At 39.1% G+C, this 20642-nt stretch overlaps 2 protein-coding genes across 9 annotated transcripts in view; one reads left to right on the forward strand and one right to left on the reverse strand.

The window, feature by feature from the left end:
* Window positions 1-5092, forward strand: part of LOC128862087 (FH1/FH2 domain-containing protein 3) — a 228145-nt gene extending 223053 nt beyond the window's left edge. For 4 of the 8 annotated variants that reach the window (XM_054100507.1, XM_054100502.1, XM_054100503.1 and 1 more), the window contains one exon: window positions 3875-5092. In XM_054100507.1, coding sequence (XP_053956482.1) covers window positions 3875-3948 — 74 coding nt within the window. In that variant the 3' untranslated portion in view covers window positions 3949-5092. Of the gene's footprint in view, window positions 1-342; window positions 509-3874 lie in introns of those variants that run through there. The other 4 variants (XM_054100510.1, XM_054100509.1, XM_054100505.1 and 1 more) reach the window with 3 other exon arrangements.
* Window positions 5093-7513: 2421 nt separating this feature from the next.
* On the reverse strand, window positions 7514-18029 carry LOC128860813 (uncharacterized). The gene is made up of 7 exons (XM_054098570.1): window positions 17855-18029; window positions 8851-9003; window positions 8568-8703; window positions 8371-8498; window positions 8021-8308; window positions 7725-7952; window positions 7514-7652 (listed from the first exon to the last, which is right to left on the reverse strand). The coding sequence occupies exons 1-7, from the start codon at window positions 18027-18029 to the stop codon at window positions 7534-7536; spliced, it is 1227 nt and encodes a 408-aa protein (XP_053954545.1). The 3' UTR covers window positions 7514-7533.
* Between the last annotated feature and the right edge of the window lie 2613 nt (window positions 18030-20642).

Below are 20642 nucleotides of genomic sequence, written 5' to 3' on the forward strand. Positions count from 1 at the left end.
CGAGGCAGCTGCTTAGCTATTAGCAATCTTCAATCGCGTTTTTCTTGAAACTACATTTTTGAAATCGGTAGTCACGATTTCTCGAAAACTTATGAACCGATCTCTTTCAAATTTTGCACACTTCTTCAAAATAACATTATCTCGTGCTTGAACGAAGGAATTTTTTTTTTTCTATTCCAAGTAATTTTTCAAGGGCATGAAGGGTGCAAATTCTACTCAAAATAAGGGTTTTTTGTTTTCAACGCCGCCAAAAATGTAATTTTTGTTTTTTTTTTTTTTCCTTCGTCCAAGCACGAGTTTTAAACATCTACTAACAGAAAATTTTTTGTTTTTGAATTTCAGATGAATCTGTCATGAGTTATCCTGACTACGCCGAGAGAACTTTTTTTTGAGGGGTCATAGGAGACGACGTGTCCACGCCTTAATTTTCAAAATTTTTCAATGAAAATTTCACAAACTACTTATAAAATATGTATCTTTTATGTGTTAAATTGATGGAATGAAATATTCTGTTGATTAAATAAAAAAAAATTCATAAAAATGTACCTATTTTGAGCTTTTGAAACCCACCTAACCCCTTAAGCCACCGCTCAGGAGATTTCTCGTGCTTTATGCCGAAACGTAAAAGACCGGCAGCGTTTATTCTCGTGTTTATCTCTCTTCTCCTCTGAAAATGATCTGTTCTAAAGATACTTAGAGTATTACAAAATATTGGAATGACTTCAGAAGTGAAAATGATAACATCCATCCATAATGCGGAAAGGCGTGATATCGACAAGAAGACAAAACATGGTGAAAAACTGTTTAAACCTAAATGATAATTGCGCACAATAAATATGTACATATAGGTATGATGACCACCTTATCATATTTTGGAATTTTGAGAAAATCGCGAAAATGGACAAAAATAGTAGTACTGTTATTAAAATGATAACAATAATGAGAAGCGCATTTTTAAAATAAATAAATCACTGCTTTGTTTGCTACTTTGACGTAACATTCTAATGTTGTTGGCCTAGTGCCAACGCCTTTAGAGTTTTTTGTCTAGATATCGTGTTTAGTTTTATGTTTGTTTGTTTTCGAGATTTTTTGCTGGAACTAAAATTTATTTATTGGAAAACCGTGTTATTTCAAAATCGTGTACAAAAAATTGGGCGTACTAATAACCAAAGTGTTCTGAAGCCTACCATCGAACAATACAAAAACTCAGAAGCACTGCGTAGTTACTAAGTTTTTCAAATTGTTTTTTGTATTCTTATTGGGGATTAAAATTTTCAGATATGTGTTCAAGACGTTGTGCCGTAAATATCGTGGAGCAAATATTTTACTAATAGCTTGACATGTAAATGATCCAACTAATTCGCTACATATAAATAAATATTTATTTGAACATTACAAATTATAAAATACTCAAAAATATGAAAATCTCTTGAATGCTTAAAACATTGACAGAAGCACGAAGTAAATAATGCTTTCAATACCAATACCAATTCTTTTGTTTTTTTTTGGTTGGAGAAGTAGCCTCTGTTATTGATATTGGCCAGCTGAACAAAGCGCGTCAGTCGCTTCTTCTTGCTTACCAGCACCAGGAACGCCAGGTGAATCCAAATTCTTCTTCTTTTAGTCATGAACTCGATACCTTTGCTCGTTAAAAGTATATGGATGCTGACATGATGAAAAAAATAATGTCGATGCTGCAAAAGTATCGGAAAGAAATACTTGATATTTATTCGTATCGGAATGGCTCTAAAATTTGTGAAAACTTACCTAAACCCAGTGTCGATCTTAGAACTTTGGGAAGTTATAAAATTATTATTGTTGTTATTGCCATCACATGGAGACATTTTTTTGCTTTTTCATGAAAAGTTAGAAATGTGGCATTAAGATCTTCTAAAGCTTGGGTTACTCTTTACGACGGCAATTGGCGCCGCTATAAACGGAGTTTCGAAAAATCGCCAAGATTCTTTTCTGTCTTTCTTTACCCAAGTGCAAAATCTTGGTGGTGCTCTAAAAAGTCAGAAATCCTAAGTCTTTTCACAACTGCTCGAAGCATTGAGAGCTTCAGCCTTAGCAAGCCTCAAACTTAGCTTCAGCCTCTCTAATGTTTTGGACTGCTCTTGAAAAAGCAACCTGGTCCTTCAAGCAAAATAAGTTATGACAAATGTATTTTGAAAATATTGTACAAAAATTCTTGTGAAAGTAGAAGAGCAAGTAAATACCTTAAACGCGTATTCAAAGGCACGAGTATAAAAAGTGAGCAGTACCTTGACAGAGTAACTCGCACTTACTCGTATGGTAAAGAATACTAAGAAGGAGCCTTCCTCTTCCCTTGCCACGTCGAATACTTTCAGATCGAAAGCGTTTTTATACATTTGTACGACATGATCTAGGCAACGGAGCCGCTGGTTGTTCTATGACAATAGGCCTCTTCTATTCGCAACTTCTCTGCTCGCTCTGTTCTGCTCACTCGACGAAAAATTTGCATGTCAAGGCAATGACAAAGTTATCGAGCTAGATTTGCCTCATAAAACAGATATAACTCACTATTTTACAAATAAACGAAATTTTATGGCGCTCTATTCCAGCACTGCCATGATTTGTTTATTTATACCAGTTGCTTCTTCTATTTGCCACTTGCAAACGCTTAGCGAAAAGAAGAGGCCTAATATTATTGTAAAACCCAGCCTGCTCATCGTTCCAAAACCTGTCGCAATTCCCACAATCTCCAGTGGCTTATGCATCTTTCGCAGAAATTTTATCTCGATCGCTCTATGGGCCATCGTGTCGCATGTTGTCGTCGTTCAAGCTCCTGCGTTATATAATAGGATGAACACTATGAAAGAAATATATATTGAGCTTTTTGTTCGTCGAAAGTTGAATTTACTACTCAAATCCCAACGCTTAGTTAGTGCAAAGGAGAACTTGTTTGCAAGAGAGTTTCCCCATTAAATTTCAAGGTTGAGATTATGACAATGCTTTTAGTCCTGATTCACAAGTAATCGAAGCCATTTACTACTTCAGACGCTTCAATTGTCAACAATAGCATTCACCAACAATTGTCAATCGAGACCCTTGTGCGCTGACCGTTTGTTTGATGAAAAGAGATACTTTCTCTTGCACGGTTCACTTTTAGACCAATTCGCCTTTTTCTTTGTTCTCTTTAGAGAACGGCATGCTTGCTAAGACCGATGATATCAATGACGACAGCATCCGCTTGCAGTGGTACGCTCTCGTAAAAGTTGGCGCCCGAGTGATTTAATTCTATAGATTGAACAATATTTCCCGGCATCAGAAAGTTAGAAGTTAAGAAAAGAGAGTCAAGCTGTGTAAGACCTTGTTTCTAATGAACGTGTCGGAGAGACATGTCAAACAACTCTTAGAGATCCTTCACCATTCTGACGGCGCTGCTGGTGTTGGTAAACTTCATTTTGCACAGCCGGATTTGCTTTCGCGATTTCTATAACAGCTTTTTCTAGCTTAATGTGAAAGTTCGCACTAACTCGTTGCTCTGCTGTTGCTCTTCATATTTTCTGTACAAAAAATAGCAATGGAGAGCAAGTCAATGGCTACACCTAATTTCGCGCAGATCCGTGACGTACTGCATTCGAAGGAGAAAACTTCACGCTAAACAGCTTTACTCATTTCTCTCTCAGAAAAGTAACTGGCCGAAATTCATCCCTTACACTAACGAATCGCGATGCATTAAATAAAACATTTGCCTGATTTAGCTGTATCCTTACATGTATAAGTTTGCTATTAACAAAGCTAAGCTACCTACATATTTCAATTGAGCTTGATTAATACTACCACTTAAACTTGTTGTTGTTGTACCTGTATGCGCATATACTTACTTGTCCTATTCGTTCCTTTTCAGTGCGTCGAACGCTTAAGAACGGCCTAACGGAGGAGGAGAAACAACACGTTGCGGCTTTAATAAAAACCTATTAGCGTTTTAAGTAGTCATATCCATGTAGTTGTCGACAGACTGTAATTTAGTCATAGTCAAAAAGAAACCACTATGAAACAGACTGAGAAGCTTGAAGAGAAGATAATGAAAAACAGGAACAGAACAAACAAAAACGTAAACCTAGAAGATTTTTATTGATTTTATTTCGGACGATCTCAAGCGATACCAGTGAGCAAACAATGCAGCCGTGTGAGGAGAAAAAATGTAGTGCCTTGAAGAGAGCGAGATGTGTATGTTAAATCAACAATAAGAGACAATGAGCCGAATGCTATAGTGGAAAACGGGTTAAAATTCGTGCATTTTCCACTTTTCGACTGTCCAGCATTGAGCTTTACAATGAGTGTGAAAAAGTGTCAGCAAATAAATGTGAAATGAAAAAATGTTGAGCGCAGATAACTGTATAGCCTTCAATATATAGACATATGCACACCTATACTTATGATGTAAAGTGCCCTTTTGTTCTAAAATGAAAAAAGCTGGAATACGAGAACACAGCTGCCGTATATGGGGAAAGGGGAAGCAGTTAACGAATCGTGCGAAACGCGTACTTTTTATTTTTATTTTTACTTTGTTTTATTAAAACACTTTATAATTATGTATTGTAGCCAAACAACGATATTTTAGTAACAGACATTACGAGTATAGACTTTATTTCGTTTTTTTTTAATATTTTTGTAAAATTATGAATTTTCTTTTAACTTAATATATAAACACATAAGTAATTAGTTATTCTAAATATCTAAATTTTGGGTTTAATTAGTTTGAGAGCAAAACTTTAAGCTGTATAAGCATTTTTTGTTTTTTTTTGATTTTCTTTTTAATTGTTTAAATTTAAATTTGGGTTGATTATTAAATAAAGTATTCAAACTCTTGTTATAGCGCTTCAATTCAATAAAATTACATATGTATTGGACATGCCTTAAAAGTTGTGGTGAAAATTTACAAACTAAAAATGCGTAAAATAAGTAATACAAAAACAAAAAAAATATATTTATATAAAAAATGTGAATTGAAAAAGTTTCAAAAACAATATTATACAATACGTGCTTTTAATTTATTATTTTATATTAAGTGTATTTCAATTGTAATTGTAACGGCAATTTAAGTTAAAAAGGAATTTTAATAAATATTACAAAAATTTGTTGAATAAAAATTACAAACATATTTGACTTTGTTACAGGGTGTGCCACTCGAAGTGTAACCAATTAAAAAGGCCACAAATTTAGTTTGGAAAGTGACTTTTATTCAATTCAAAGTAAAAAATGTGTGAAAATAATACAAAATTAAAAGTCAATTTACTTTTGCTCGATATGACTACCTTTTACTTTGACTATGACCTTGAGGCGGTCCAGAAACGAGTCACTAGCTGCCCGAATGTGACTTGCAGGTATTTCGGCCCACTCGCGGACAATAGATTTTTTCAGCGCCTGGAGTCTGGTGAATCTTTTAGTTCGGACCTTGCTGTTTGAACTGCTGCTGTGCGGCTGATGACTTTTCGCGGTGCTACCAGTATCCCTGTAACGAGTAATGGTGCGATAAACAAAAACTTTATTTACTTTAAGGTGCTCGAGCGCGCGAACAATCGCTGGTTGCGATTTTACGGCCAAATATAATGCAATCACACTTTTACGTTTGAAATCCATTACTGATTTTCTTTTTTTTTCGTTAACTCTCGGTAAAATGCTTCCGCGCGCTTGGGACTATCGTTTAGTCAACTAACAGACAGATGATGCCCATGCATCTTCACTGCGCGAGAGCTCTGAAGTTGGTTACACTTTGAGTGCCGGAGCCTATAGTGACAATCAGTTCTAAATACCAAATCGTAAGTAAATTATAAAGCACGAAAAATAGCCTGGAAATTGGACCTCGGTTAAGGAGACTCTGTTGGTCTATTATATAATAATTACACAATAGGTAAAAGCGCGTAACAGTTATCAGATGTTTGTGGAGTCGAAGTGTCTCATACAACAGTTCGCCCAGTTTTGCAAAGCACAATTTTACTTCACGAGTTGCTCAAAATAAGCCTTGCACTCTTCACAGCTTATTGAAGAGCGTACACAGATAGCTCAACCAGATACATAGCTACTGGGATGTGGTGATATTCTGCTATGATACTAGAATCATGCTGGGCTCGAACCGTCACATCCATGGCCGTACAACTCATCACTGAAAAACTTTTATTTCAAATTGATTTTGTGCGCGTGCAAAAGTTGACAAATTTAATTAATACTAATAAAAGGTTAAGGGGACAGATACATGCAAAATTTCGAGAAAAAATATTTTTTTTTTTCATAAAATGTTAATATAGTCCTTTAAGAATATGTCAAAAAACTTTTAGAACAAAAATTTAAGTAATTCTTATATTATAGATCATCAACCTTGACGACTCTATTCTTTGCGTTCGAGCGCTGGGAGAGGTATAGTTAATTAAAACAAAAAAAAATTTGGTTTTTTGTATTCAGGTCACTGATGCCGATGCTACAATGCCCGCCGATTGAGAAGCCCCGCTGCGACCTTCCTGGAAGAATTGAGTGTACATCCGCCATTTTAAATGATTCCAACAAACAATTTTTTTTTATATTATTTTAATGTATAAATAAACTGTGTGCCAATTTTGAAAAAAATATATTGACTTCTTCATTTGAAATAATTTGAACGAAAATCAAGGAAAACTTGGCCGGTTGCAGGTATCTGTCCCCTTAATCACATTTCATTTTTTAAAGTTATTAACTGCGAATGTAAAAATACTTTCTTGACAGGGGTGCCTGAAGTGTGCATATATTGGTGCTGCTTTTTAGTTTTGTATGGAAAAACTTTATTTGCTAGTACTGGCTTATGCATTATTTATATTAGTCAAATAAAACGAAATAGTGAAGGAAAACCATGAAAAAATACATATTTCTTGAGGGAAGGTGATGATGAATTTGGCGCGAAATTCGTTCAAGGTCTGTCTTCGGGTCCAATGGCGATTTTATGCATGCCTGGATCTCGACGGGGAAACTCGCATACCCTAAGTCCGGTGCTTCGGCAGCCTTGTAGTTATATCCTCTGTGTCCTAGAAGTTATCCATGGCCAGATTGGCGCTGCGCGGTTCAGAATTGGCCAATAAATCGCCTCGAGTGACTGCTCAAAGTGCTTACGGCAGCGACGTGAGCAACTTTCTATGGGTGCTAGGGTTGTTGACAGTCGGAATTAATGTGGCACTAACTTTGATTTTCAGTTGCTGGTTGACTTCCTTCGACCGTATTGTAACAGTGGTCGATGTCATTTAGTTGGGGAGAGTGTAAGGCTCTGGGCAGTGCGGAAGCGAGAATGTTTGGAGATATAACTATTTACCTAAGAGCACAAGTCTTAAGTACCATTGCCGGATGCAATATTCAGCAATCAGTAGGGTAGTTCCGAACCCAGCAAAGGTGTTTATCTTTTTGACCTATAGTGTCGAGCTTGACAAAAGTTGCATGTTTTACCATTATGTGACCCGTCAACAGATGTTTTTTATTAAACCCAAACAGTACACAAAACAACATAAACAATTTACAACTAAAACAAATATTTCCATCTAAACACTAAAATCCATTCGTGCACGGCTGCTGCACGTAGTCCAAGCAAAAGCCTCGATTGTCGATATCAGTGGGCGCTTCGACACTGTCCGTGTGGAAGTACAGACGGAATGGTCGCACGCTTGCTGAAATTCAGTAAATATTGATAACAAAAATTAATTGCTTAGAATGCAGTTTGAGTTTCTTTTATTGCCTACATTGCACGGTGCGTTGAATGGTGCCCACTTCAGCGCTAAAAGTGCCGCCACAAACGCGATCCTCACAAGCGGCCAAGGGTGGAATGCGGTCCACAGAGCGCATACAACCGATCAGTAACCAGTCGTTGAGGCAAGCGTTCTGGGTCACCTGCGTGCCACCACCCACCATAGACCCCGTGGGATTGTTGGAGTTGCCGGAAATGGTGAAGGAACGCGAGCGATTGTTTTCTTAAAACGAAAAAAACACAAACATTTTTTTATAAAAACTCTGCATGCCTGCGCATTGCTACACTCACCGGTGTCCGGACAAGCGTTGTATTGTATGCTGCAAAAGTTCCGCTCTGTGCGTACGCAAATGCTGTAGTCCTGATTGGAAAGTTGCCTGCCCGTAACGGTATTGTAATTGAAACTCCGCACACGTCCGCTGATGCCAGAGAAATATTGAAGACAGCCGTGATCGGCACGACTCACACTGCCACAATGGATTTGTGTAACGCGTATGCGCCACAGACGCGAAAAAGTGCCGCTCGTGATGACGGAGAGTACGATCGCATTACTTTGGCCCAAGCCGGCGTCAATGTACACTGTGAAGTGATTTTACTTTTACTTGAATAATATTTGAACAAACAAAACTATCTGCGCTCACTGTGATCGCCTGATGAGGAGCCACAAATGGTGGGCACCGGACTGCCGCCAGAGATGAGCAGTTGATCCTGGTTACAAACGTGATTCAGTGATTCGGGCGGGGCAATGGAAAACATGTCCAAGTCGAGCCTGGAACAATAACGTTGGCAGAGTATAAAGTTTTATGAAATGATATGAATTCAGCTCGAAGTGAATTACCTCAACTGGCAAATATCCGGATGTATCTTTTGCACTGTGACTTGACAGCTGCCAGTGCCATCGTAGACGTCCGGATGGTTTGGATTCACAAAATACGTAGAGTTCTCGCGTATAATGCCGCCGCAAGTTTGCAGGACTGCAGAAATTTAAATTATTATTTTATTGCAATTTTATGTGTGAAGGAAAACATTTGATTTGCTAAAATTTTAGTTAATGAATAACGCAAAATATAGATAGAAGCTTCGTTTTAAAAATTATGTGAGGGAAAAAAGTTTCTATTTACAAACACAACACAATCCGTAGTTGCCAGCACAAGGACCTGCTGGTATGCCCGCACGCAGCATGCAATCCTTGCTCGGTATGCAGTTGCCCTGCTCGCCAGAAGACGCCGTACAGGTGCCTGCTCCGATTGGAACCATATTAAAGATTGGCAAAACTATAAAATAGAAATTCAATTATGTAGGACTTAAATATTCAAGGGGGCGCCAAATTAATCACGCGGTCGGAAGATTTATAATTGGCAAATGGCGTCGTGCATCAATCGTATTTGACACTTGTGAATTAGATAGCTGCAGTATATGGACAGACAAGCAGTGGAGCGCGTAAGGGTCAAAATAAAGATTTCCATAACTCAGAATCATTCTTTTATTTAGAAAAAAAGTTGCTCGAAAACCAAATTAATGATGATGGTTGATGATTAATTTTGCGCCACTTTGTTTATATATTAATAATGTAATTTTTTACACTTAAAACGGACCATTGGTAACTATTCTCTCTATTTATGAAAAATTTCAAAAATATTTTCTAAATCAACAAACATCGCTTCGGTAGAAAAACACACAAAGGTACGCTCACATTAAATTAAGAGGAGAAATTTCTAAAAATCGATTTTCTGTTTTTTCGATATTTCGAAAGTATAGTATCTTAAGAATATACTGTGAAATTTTCATGCGGAAATTCCCAATTTTCATGCGCTCCGGTACCTCAAATTTTAGGCCACCGTATTGGTTAAACAAATTTATTGAAGTATGAATGGTGGGGCGCCAAATTAAAAAAAAAATGTTAACGGAAAATTATGCACCTGTTTGGGCTTAGAAGCAACTAATGCAAATATTTCTTTATAATATATCTTTTTAAACCAGAATTTAAATAAGTCAAATGTGGGTATTCAAGTAGGAAAATTTGGCAGCTTGGAACAAAAATATTTTCTTTTTTACTTCCTCTGTCCACTCTAGAGTTACTATTCTCTCTATGTATCTAGTGTACCTAGTGTAGATGTTAACTGCAAGTTTCCTGTGTTAGCGCGCTAATCGTTTAGCATAAGTATTTTTTTTAAATGTAAGCAGCTCGGGTAAGAAGCTATGTTTGAGTAGTCGTCGTTGAGAAAGATGACAGACTTAGACCTGTGGGGTCGCTATCTATGAATTAATAAAACTCCGATTTACGATTTAAACTGAAACAAAAAGTCTTACTTTAAAAGTAATAATTTTGTTAAACTTTGGAGTAAATCTGCTAATACGCCACTAAAAGCAGTCAATCTTCTCCCCGAATTTTTCCAATCTAATTTTGTGCAGAATGATATCGCTTATCAGATTGATCTTTAAACCGATCTTCAACTCTGAGTTTTGGAAATGTAGAAAATGGAATCTTAAGCTTAAAGCCCACCTCATAGACCGACATCGATGGGATTTTTCCAAAGAAATATGCGGCAGTTATTTCTCCTCTAAAAATAGTCTTAAGTAAGTCATTAACTTTTGGAATTTTCATCGGTACCTCCATAATCCAATTTTTAAAAACAGCAATGATAAGAAAATACATAGGTAATTATCGACCAATTTCTAAGCTTTCGGCGACTTCCAAACTTTTTGAAAACTCTGCCAAAAAAAAGTTATATTTTGCTACAGGAAGCCCAATTTCGTGCGATTAGCACAGATTCGTGACAGGACAGCCCATAGTGTCTAATCGCCATTTTTAGTGAATATTGCTTTAGAGCCCTCTCAGTAGGGCGACAAGTTGCCTGCAGTTTTCCAAAACTTTCGACAGAGTCGCTCACAAAATTTTATTATATAAGTTATCTTCGCTTTTTTTTTAATCCTGATTACACATTTTGAAATTTTGATGAACATTTTTTTGATTGATTTTGATTTTTGTTGTTCAATTTGTACCATGATTCAATTATAGAAGGTTAGGTAAGTAAGGAACTTTCTCGCTCACTCTTGACAAATCGGTTTCCCTATTTGAAAACATGTTGCTTCTTTACAAATATAAGTACGTACATATTTTATGAAAAACTTCTGGTGCCAATTATATGGTCGGCAACACTGTTTCCACTTTGCCGCTTTGCCTTGTTATTACTCGTTGAAAATCTTCTATCTGTTTTTAAACGTTCAAGTAAGTATTATAATAAAAAAAAGCTAATTATTTTATAAATGAATGACGTTTTTCACTATTTAGGTAAATTATGTCTTACATATGGTGGTAGTCGATTATTTGGAGTTGGCTTTCTGCTGCAGAAAACCACCGGTTTGTGAATTTTCATACGCGTAATTCCATAACAGACACCTGTAAAAATTCTTATTAAACTCTTTCATTCCTGGGTTTTTAGAACAGCGTTTTTGCAAATATAATAGTGACCACCTTACATACAATACATAAACTACAGTTAGTAAGTTCTGTTAGAATATTTCCGAATAAATTGTTTTTAAAAGCTTTTTATTTGTAGGAATTCACAGGCGAGCAAGTGCAGCGGAAGGTGCGTGTTGAAGAGCTAGTTGGCCCAACTATTGTGGTTTTTAGAAACGAAGGCAAGTCTTCGCGTATTTCTACCATTGTCACAGGTGGCGCTACGTACAATTTGAAAGATGCCATTGAGCGTGTTGTGTATGATGCTGCAAATACCTAGTTTAGTGTGACGGTCATTATGTGCCTAGTGCTACTACCACTGTACAATTTGGCTTCCGAACTGGCTGTCCACCCTGATACCTTACCCGGTCTGGAACAATATGCTGTACGTAGATGCATTCGCCACACCTACACGAGCAAATACTCGCGCTTTACGTCTACAATTACATGTAAGTTTTAGTGATATATTTGTGAGTTAACAATTTTTAAGATTTTTGGTTTACAGGTTTTTGATTTCTGCCCGAATAAGTGTAGCGTTTCAACACCTATACGCACAAGCGCACCCACTTTCCTCATATTTCCGCTCCGATTCACATCTAACTTAAAACACTAATTACGATTTACACGATTACTAATTTTCTTGAATTGAGTCTTATTTTTCTTAAAATTTTGTCTCACACCATAAGTGTGCTGACTCACCACATCCCTACACTATCTAACCTTTGGGTACCGAGTCACACACAGCCCTAACCCCTAGAAACCACCCCTATCATACCGCGAGCAGGCTAACCCACATAACCGCAAGCAGGCTTTCCCACAAACTCCAAATTTACATACTATTAATCCATATATTTCAGGCCCTCAAACCCAAGAAAATTAGTAATCGAATATATCATGTCTATGTTATCTTAATCGATTTTCAGGTGTAGGAAAATTTCGAAACATGAAAATTTCAAAATGCGATATCTCTGCGAAAAAAAATGATATTTGAGCAAACAAAACGCCATTTGAAAAAAGAAGGATTGTATTTAAAGATGCCATCCTTTAATTTTGGTGAAAGAAAACATCTGCAAGGCTACATAACCTCAAATATGGGCAAAAATGGGGTTTTTTGCACTTTTAGGTTAGGATATCTCGAAAACTCAAACTAATAGAGCAATTCTGAGGCCAGATTTGGATTCAGCGCATCATAAACCTTCGGAAATATATAGTCTGGTTTCTGGGTCTGAATGTTGGTTAAATTTTGTCGGCCTGTGTAATTGAATCATGGTTTGTAGTGAATTTCAAATTGTGTTGATCGATTTTTCTTATATATATATAATTTGGATGGAGGATGGTTCCATGTGTAGAAGTCCACGCAAGTGGGGAAAGTTACTGATCGCCATTCACTTGGGAATGGCCAGGACGATTCTTTTGCATATGGTTCAAGCAGCTCACAACGTTCGGGATTAGCCCACGTATCCTCTGGTTAGCTTCCGAACATCCGTTCGGGAGTGAGCTAACGTGAGAAGGCGAAGCATCCCAGCATAGCTGGTTGTGCGCTGGGTTTGGGGCCCGCCACTTAAAAAGCCCCCCCAATGAAAACAGCAACAAAGCCTCGGATGAGAACTTCCAACACTGATGACGACCCCTGCAAACGAAATAAGGAATACGATTTGAGGGCATGCACCTGGAATGTCCGGTCCCTTAATGGGGAAGGTGCCCCTGCCCGGCTGGTTGATGTCCTCGTGAGAGTAAAGGCTGACATCACTGCCATCCAAGAGATGCGATGGACGGGGCAAGGTAAGAAAACCATAGGACCTTGCGACGTCTACTACAGCTGCCATGTAAAGGAGCGCAAATTCGGTGTCGGATTTGTTGTGGGAGAGAGACTTCGTCGCCAAGTACTGTCGTTCACTCCGGTGGACGAGCGTCTCGCAACAATCCGCATCAAAGCCCGTTTTTTTAACATATCGCTAATTTGCGCCCAGGCCCCGACGGAAGAGAAGGACGATGCGACCAAAGATTCTTTCTATGAGCGCCTGGAACGCTCCTATGAGCGCTGCCCCCGCCACGACATAAAAATCGTGCTTGGCGACTTCAACGTCAGGGTGGGCAAGGAGGGAATTTTTGGTCCCACAGTCGGAAAATTCAGCCTGCACAACGAAACCTCCGGTAACGGACAGAGGCTGATCGACTTCGCCGGGGCCCGAAACATGGTAGTCTGCAGCACCAGATTCCAGCATAAGAAGATTCACCAAGCCACCTGGCTGTCTCCTGATCGAAAAACACGAAACCAGATCGATCATGTTGTGATAGATGGAAGACACGCTTCTAGTGTATTAGATGTACGTACGATCCGAGGACCCAACATCGACTCGGATCACTACCTTGTTGCGCACACGCCTCTGTGCAGCAAAAAACGTGCATCTACCTACGCAAAGAATGTTCGACATCGAAAAGCTGCAATCACAACAGACAGCCAGAAGATTCGCCACTCGACTCTCACTCCTGCTCTCGGAGAGCACTGCCCAACAAACCGGCATCCACGAACAATGGAGGAACATTTCTCGTTCTCTACGTACCGCCGCCGAAGAAGAAATCGGTTTCCGACGAGCCCGAAAAAACAATTGGTATGACGAGGAATGTCATGCTGCCGCAGAAAGAAAGGATGCCGCCTATAGAGCCACGCTGCGATCGGGCGCAACGCGAGCTGAAAAAGGAAGAGAGACGTATTATCCGACAGAAGAAACGAGAGGCCGAAATACGTGAGTGCGAGGAGCTTGAGATGCTGGCCAATAGGAACAACGCCCGAAAATTCTACCAGAAAGTTCGGCGGCTTACAGAAGGTTTTAAGACCGGGGCGTTTTCCTGTAAGAACAAAGACGGCGATCTGGTGACTGACGTACAGAGCAATCTTAAATTATGGAGGGAACACTTCTCGAACTTATTAAACAGTGACAGCTGCGCATGTCACCGAGAAAGTGAAGATCCCGATACCCCAATCGTTGACGACGGAATTGTCGTTCCGCTACCCGATCATGACGAGGTGAGAATAGCGATAACGCGGCTAAAGAACAACAAAGCCGCGGGCGCCGACGGACTGCCGGGTGAGCTATTCAAACATGGCGGCGAGGAGCTGGTAAGGTGCATGCATCAGCTCCTATGCAAAATATGGTCGGATGAAAGCATGCCTGCCGATTGGAATTTAAGTGCCCAATCCATAAGAAGGGCGATCCTGCAATCTGCGCCAATTACCGCGGGATTAGTTTTCTAAATATCGCCTATAAGGTTCTAGCGAGCGTATTGTGTGAAAGGCTGAAGCCCATCATCAACCAATTGATTGGACCTTATCAGTGTGGCTTTAGACCTGGAAAGTCTACCATCGACCAAATATTCACAATACGCCAAATCTTGGAAAAGACCCATGGAAGGAGAATCGACACACACCATCTTTTCGTCGGCTTCAAAGCTGCATTCGACAGTACGAAAAGGTGTTTCCTGTATGTCGCGATATCTGAATTTGGTATCCCCGCAAAACTAATACGGCTATGCAAGATGACGTTGCTCAACACCAGCAGCGTCGTCAGAATTGGGAAGGACCTTTCCGAGCCGTTTGTTACCAAACGGGGTTTCAGACAAGGTGACTCGCTGTCATGTGACTTCTTTAACCTGATGTTGGAGAGGATCATACGAGCCGCAGAGCTTAATCGCTCAGGCACAGTATTTTATAAGAGCGTACAACTGTCGGCGTATGCTGATGATATTGAAAATACCGGCCTTAACAACCGCGCTGTTAGTTCTGCCTTCTCCAAACTGGATAAAGAGGCAAAGCGAATGGGTTTGGTGGTGAACGAGGACAAAACGAAGTACCTCCTGTCTTCAAACAAACAGTCGGCGCACTCGTGTATCGGCACTCACGTCACTGTAGACAGTTATAATTTCGAGGTTGTAAAAGACTTCGTTTATTTAGGAACCAGCATTAACACCAATAACAATGTCAGCCTTGAAATCCAACGTAGAATCTCTCTTGCCAACAAGGGCTACTTTGGACTAAGTAGGCAACTGAGCAGTAAAGTCCTCTCTCGACGAACAAAACTAACACTTTACAAGACCCTCATCATGCCCGTCCTAACGTATGGCGCAGAAGCGTGGACGATGACAACATCCGATGAAGCGACGCTTGGAGTGTTCGAGAGAAAGATTCTGCGTAAGACTTTTGGACCTTTGCACGTTGGCAATGGCGAATATCGCAGACGATGGAACGATGAGCTGTATGAGCTTTACGACGACATGGACATAGCGCAGCGAATAAAGATCCAGCGGCTACGTTGTCTGGGTCATGTCGTCCGAATGGATACAAACGCTCCGGCTTTGAAAGTATTCGATGCGGTACCAGCTGGTGGTAGCAGAGGAAGAGGGCGGCCTCCTCTGCGTTGGAAAGATCAGGTGGAGAAGGACTTGGTTTCACTTGGTGTGTCCAACTGGCGCCGGTTAGCACGAGAAAAAAACGACTGGCGCGCTTTGCTAAACAAAGCGGCCAAAATCGCGAAAGCGGTTATAGCGCCAATTAAGAAGAAGAAGATATATAATTTGCGCGTCCACCCTTTCTGGGAAGTTTGCCATTGCCTGCCGAGGGGCGACCGCTATTAGAAAAATCTTTTTCTTAATTTTGATGTTTCACCGAGATTCGAATCGACGTTCCCTCTGTGAATTGCGAATGGTAATCACGCACCAACCCATTCGGCTACGGCGGCTTACACTCTTTATTAAAATGAAAAAAAAAGAAAAAAAAACACACACATTATTAAGTAATCAATCTGTTTCTTTCTTTTAGCTTTCTTTGCTTTTGATCATAATTTTATTTCCATTAACTTTTAGAGTTATATTCAAAAATGTACATCGGCAGCACGAAGACCCAATCACAGCTCATTGCAAGGCTTTGAAAGATCTTTTAAAGTGAATTTAATTTGTTACATTGCGGTCATTGAATTTTGTGGGTTCTTATATAACTTCTACCCTCTGTCACTGTCTCTCTCTTACCAGAAAGATATATCACCGTCTAAACTCTTACTTCTTTGGATGTCTAAGAGACTTGGAATCAGCAACGAGTCACAGTATTTTTTCGTTTGTACGAGAGGCGAAGTAGTTTCACCACATTGGAAATTAGAGCGGGGATTCGAGTCCAAATTAGTTGGACCATAGGCACACAAGCCTGAGTGGGGCCCCTGTACACTCATGGAAAGGGTTAGCCGCGGTAACCTAACCTAACGCTTTTGTAATATAGCAGGCAGCGTAGAACTTTATCGAGGCCTTCAGGAGGTTCTGTGTTAGCACCTTCGGCTAGGCAGAACATTTGTAGTTTTTACTAAATCTTCCATTTTGCGCTAATTCGGATATAGTCACACAGAACGAACATTTCTGGTAAGTTGGGAAAGTGTACGTGTATTAGTGTACGTGCCATTACTTGACAGTTTGCTTGTAAAAGTTATGTCGTCTTGAGTAAATCTACGTATTTTACGTGTTTTCGTGGTTTACTGTTTTAAAAATGGATTTGAATTTGCATTAGCGATTTTGCTTTAATTTTAAGAAATGTTGGGCAACTGTTTCGATAATGACAGTCTACAGAAAAAAAAACAGTTTACGAGTGGCACGAACGCTTCAGAAGAGATCGCGAGTCCATCGAAGATGGCATACGGCCTGCGTAGTGAAAACTGATGAATACTTCAATAAAGGGAAAGAAAAGTCGATAGTTAACTGCCATTAGAGAGCCGACAGAGGACTTGAACATTGCTTATAGATCCATTTGAGACATTGTAGTTAATGATTTGGGTTTGCGCCGTCTTACTGCAAAGTTGGTCCCGCAGGAACTAAATTTCATGCAAAAACGGGACCACGTTGATATTGCCAAAGTCATGATTTCCAAGGGTGAATCCGATTCAAAATTCATCAAACGCACCATTACTGGAGACGAGACGTGGGCTTATGAGTACGACACGCAATCCAGACATTAGGCGACTGAGTGGAGAGCTCCGAATGAACCAAGGTCAAAAAACTGCGTCATTTTCAGTCCAAAAAGAAAGCGATGCTTTGGACTCCAACGCTATTTCACACCACGATTTTTTTCCAGAAGGAAGAAGGAAGAAGGAAAGAATGTTTCCATTATTTTGGTGTTAAGAGAGGTTGATGTGAAGCAATTCGCCAAAAAACAAAGGATTTGTGGGAAAACAACTCGTGGATTTCGCACCGTCGCAGAGAGACATCATTTTTGACGAAGCGCGAATCGAAAAAAAATCCAAGGAAGCCATACCAGGTGAATTACCACGAATACCACGAATCGAATTCCCCTGGCATGGCTTCCTTGGATTTTTTTCTGTTTGAGCGGGTCAAAAACCCACTAGGAACGCGTTTTAACAGCCGAAAGGAAGTGATGGAAAAATCTGTTTACGTGGTTGCTCATGCAACTTTTTGTAATACGAATTTGAAATTTATTAGGATTTTTTGGTGTTAAATATTTCAAATATGTAAAACTTTTGTACTGATTTTGATATTTCATTTCTGTTGCACGATAACTTTTTCCCAATTGAGTCGCATATTTCTTTTGTATCTTCCTTCACTTTACAATGCACTTTTCCCATTCCTTCACTTTTTCAATATGAGTAAAAAAAAGCATATCCCCAACATACACCTTGCATCTCGCGCGCCTGTGGAAGGCAGCCATTTACTGCCGAATAGAATATCCTTCCACGAACTGCCCGGTTTTTCTTTGCAGACACTGCAGGATAAGCCAAATGCCAATGAAACGAAAATTCCAAACACGACTTTTGTGCTGCTTGGCCGCAAGTTATTTTGTTTACACATTTTATTGCTAGAATATATTTTTATATTTATCAGTGATAATCCTTTCCGACATGCAACCGAAGACGCACTGACGCGCATGCGCAATAGTTGCCACATTTTATGTGGCAAACATTTCGCCAACCACACTTCATAGTCAACAAGTGTTAGAAAAACAGTTTAATGACCGTCAACGGTGTTGATTATATGAAATTTGTAATTGCAGAAAAAACAGTGAGTAAAAGAAGAAAAAAAAATCTAGCATTTTTACCATGTGGCGGTGGGTGTTTGCCGCGAAGCTTGCGACAAGTTAGTTAAATGCACTCTTGTCGCTCGACTATTGACTGGCTGTACTAGATACGTTTGTGTATGTTGTAGGGATTTCAATACCGAGATTTCGGGACTTGTATTTTTAAGTAGCATATGAAATGAAGGTGGAATAATAACTTTTATAGGAGAAAAAGCAAAATTAACTTTAACTTTTCAGTGAATATGGATATGTTTGGGCGTTTTTGATTTGGTTTTCTCTTTAATATCAATAGCGATACGTGCATGCTTATGTACGCTTCTTCTGAAAAAAGTTACACTCCTTTATATGATTTTTGATTTTAAAACAAATGAATATTTTATGAAGTCTAATACTTTCTGCGGCCGCCGTAGCCGTATGGGATGGTGCGTGACTACCATTCGGAATTTACAGAGAGAATATCGGTTCGAATCTCGGTGAAAACACCAAAATTAAGAAAAAACATTTTTCTAAAAGCGGTCGCCCCTCGGCAAGCAATGGCAATCCTCCGAGTGTATTTCTGACATAAAAAAGCTCCTCATAAAAATATCTGCCGTTCGGAGTCGGCTTGAAACTGTAGGTCCCTCCATTTGTGGAACAACACCAAGACGCACACCACAAATACGAGGAGGAGCTCGGCCAAACACCCAAAAAGAGTGTACGCGCCAGTTATATGTATATATAATACTTTCTGCTTATTCCGCTACGAGCTTAAAAAAATATATACACTTTTTCAACTACCAAATAAAGGGTATTTCAAAAGTGACACCTAGATATAGTATAGTAGTAAATTATTCCTAGACGGTACCTTTTTCATATGCTTCATACCATTTGTCAAGTAGATAGAATTAAAGGCTGATCAGATTGGAGGTACTTTTTTCAACAGGGTTGTTTTGACGCATGACTACTGTCAAACTAAATACATAATTTTTTTCAGTATTCATTAACATTTCATCATGGCAGGACTTACGCCCCAAGAACGTTTACAAATCGTGTAATTGCATTACGAAAGTCAACGCTCTGTGAAAAGTGTTTACCGCGCGTTCAAGCGAATTTATGGTGCTCGGCGATGAGACTTATTTTCGGCTTAGTGGCTACGTCAATAAGCAAAATTGCCGTATTTGGGATGTAGAGAAGTCCTAAGCCATTCAAGAACAGCCAATACATCCATTGAAAACAGCTGTTTGGTGCGACCTACGGGCTGAAGGAATCATCGGCTCATATTTCTTCAAAGACGAGGATGGCGCCAATGTAACAATGAATGACGAACGCTATCGTGCTATGATACATGACTTTTTGATGCCGAAAATTTAAGGCGGTAATTCCCACAACATTTGTTTCCAACAAGACGGCGCTACTTCCCATGCAGCCCGTTAAACAATGGACTTACTTCGTCGTCATTTTGGTGAGCCATTTATCTCTCGTCTCGGATCAGTGGATTGGCCACCATAACGTAGAACAACAAATAACACAGGTCTGCGAAATCTCGCTTTTTTACAGTTTCTACAACCGCTATGGGTGTTTCTTGAAGGTTTTTTTATGCTGAAAAAGAATATGACGTTGAAAATGCTCCATCACGTCAGGATTTTTGGCAATTTGAGGTTAAATAGTCCAAAAAATGCAGATTTTGGCCATTTTTTGAATTTTTTTTTTAACAAGGTAAAGTTTTTTGTTTAATTTTCCACAACGGCATCGCAAAGTACTACTCTTTAGCTTTAAGGTCCTTTTTTAAAAATATTTTTACAATTAATACAAAAAAAGTTATTCTATTTTGAATTGGAGACTTTTAGATATGCAAATTCAACCTTTCTAACTCTCTAACGCCCCTGTAAAGGGCGAATTCAAAATAGTATAACTTTTTTTATATTAATCGCAAAAATATTTTTAAAAATGGATTTTAAAGCTGAAGAGTAGTACTTTGCGTAGTAGTACTAAAAATGGCCAAAATCTGCAGTTTTTGAGTATTTAACCTCAAATTGCCAAAAATCCTGACGTGATGGAGCATTTTCAACGTCATATTCGTTTTCAGCATAGAAAAACTTCAAGAAACACCCATAGCGGTTGTAGAAACTGTACCTCGCAGGACTGTGAAATATATGCGATACATTTTGGTACATAACCGATATTTTTACTTAATTGTAAAATGTGAAAAATTGATGGGTGATATAACTTTTTAATAATTTTTTTCGTAATCAGGACACCAAATTACAAAGTAATTAGTTAAAATTATCGAAAAAGTTTTTTGGTTGTTGGCCTGTGTAATCAACCGAATGAGTCGGCGTTTCGAAGGTTGGTGAAATTATATGGAAGATAGAAAAAGGACTGATAGACTATAAACTAGACGTTCTGTT

Source organism: Anastrepha ludens, chromosome 4, assembly GCF_028408465.1.
Source record: "Anastrepha ludens isolate Willacy chromosome 4, idAnaLude1.1, whole genome shotgun sequence".
NCBI classification, from domain to species: domain Eukaryota; kingdom Metazoa; phylum Arthropoda; class Insecta; order Diptera; family Tephritidae; genus Anastrepha; species Anastrepha ludens.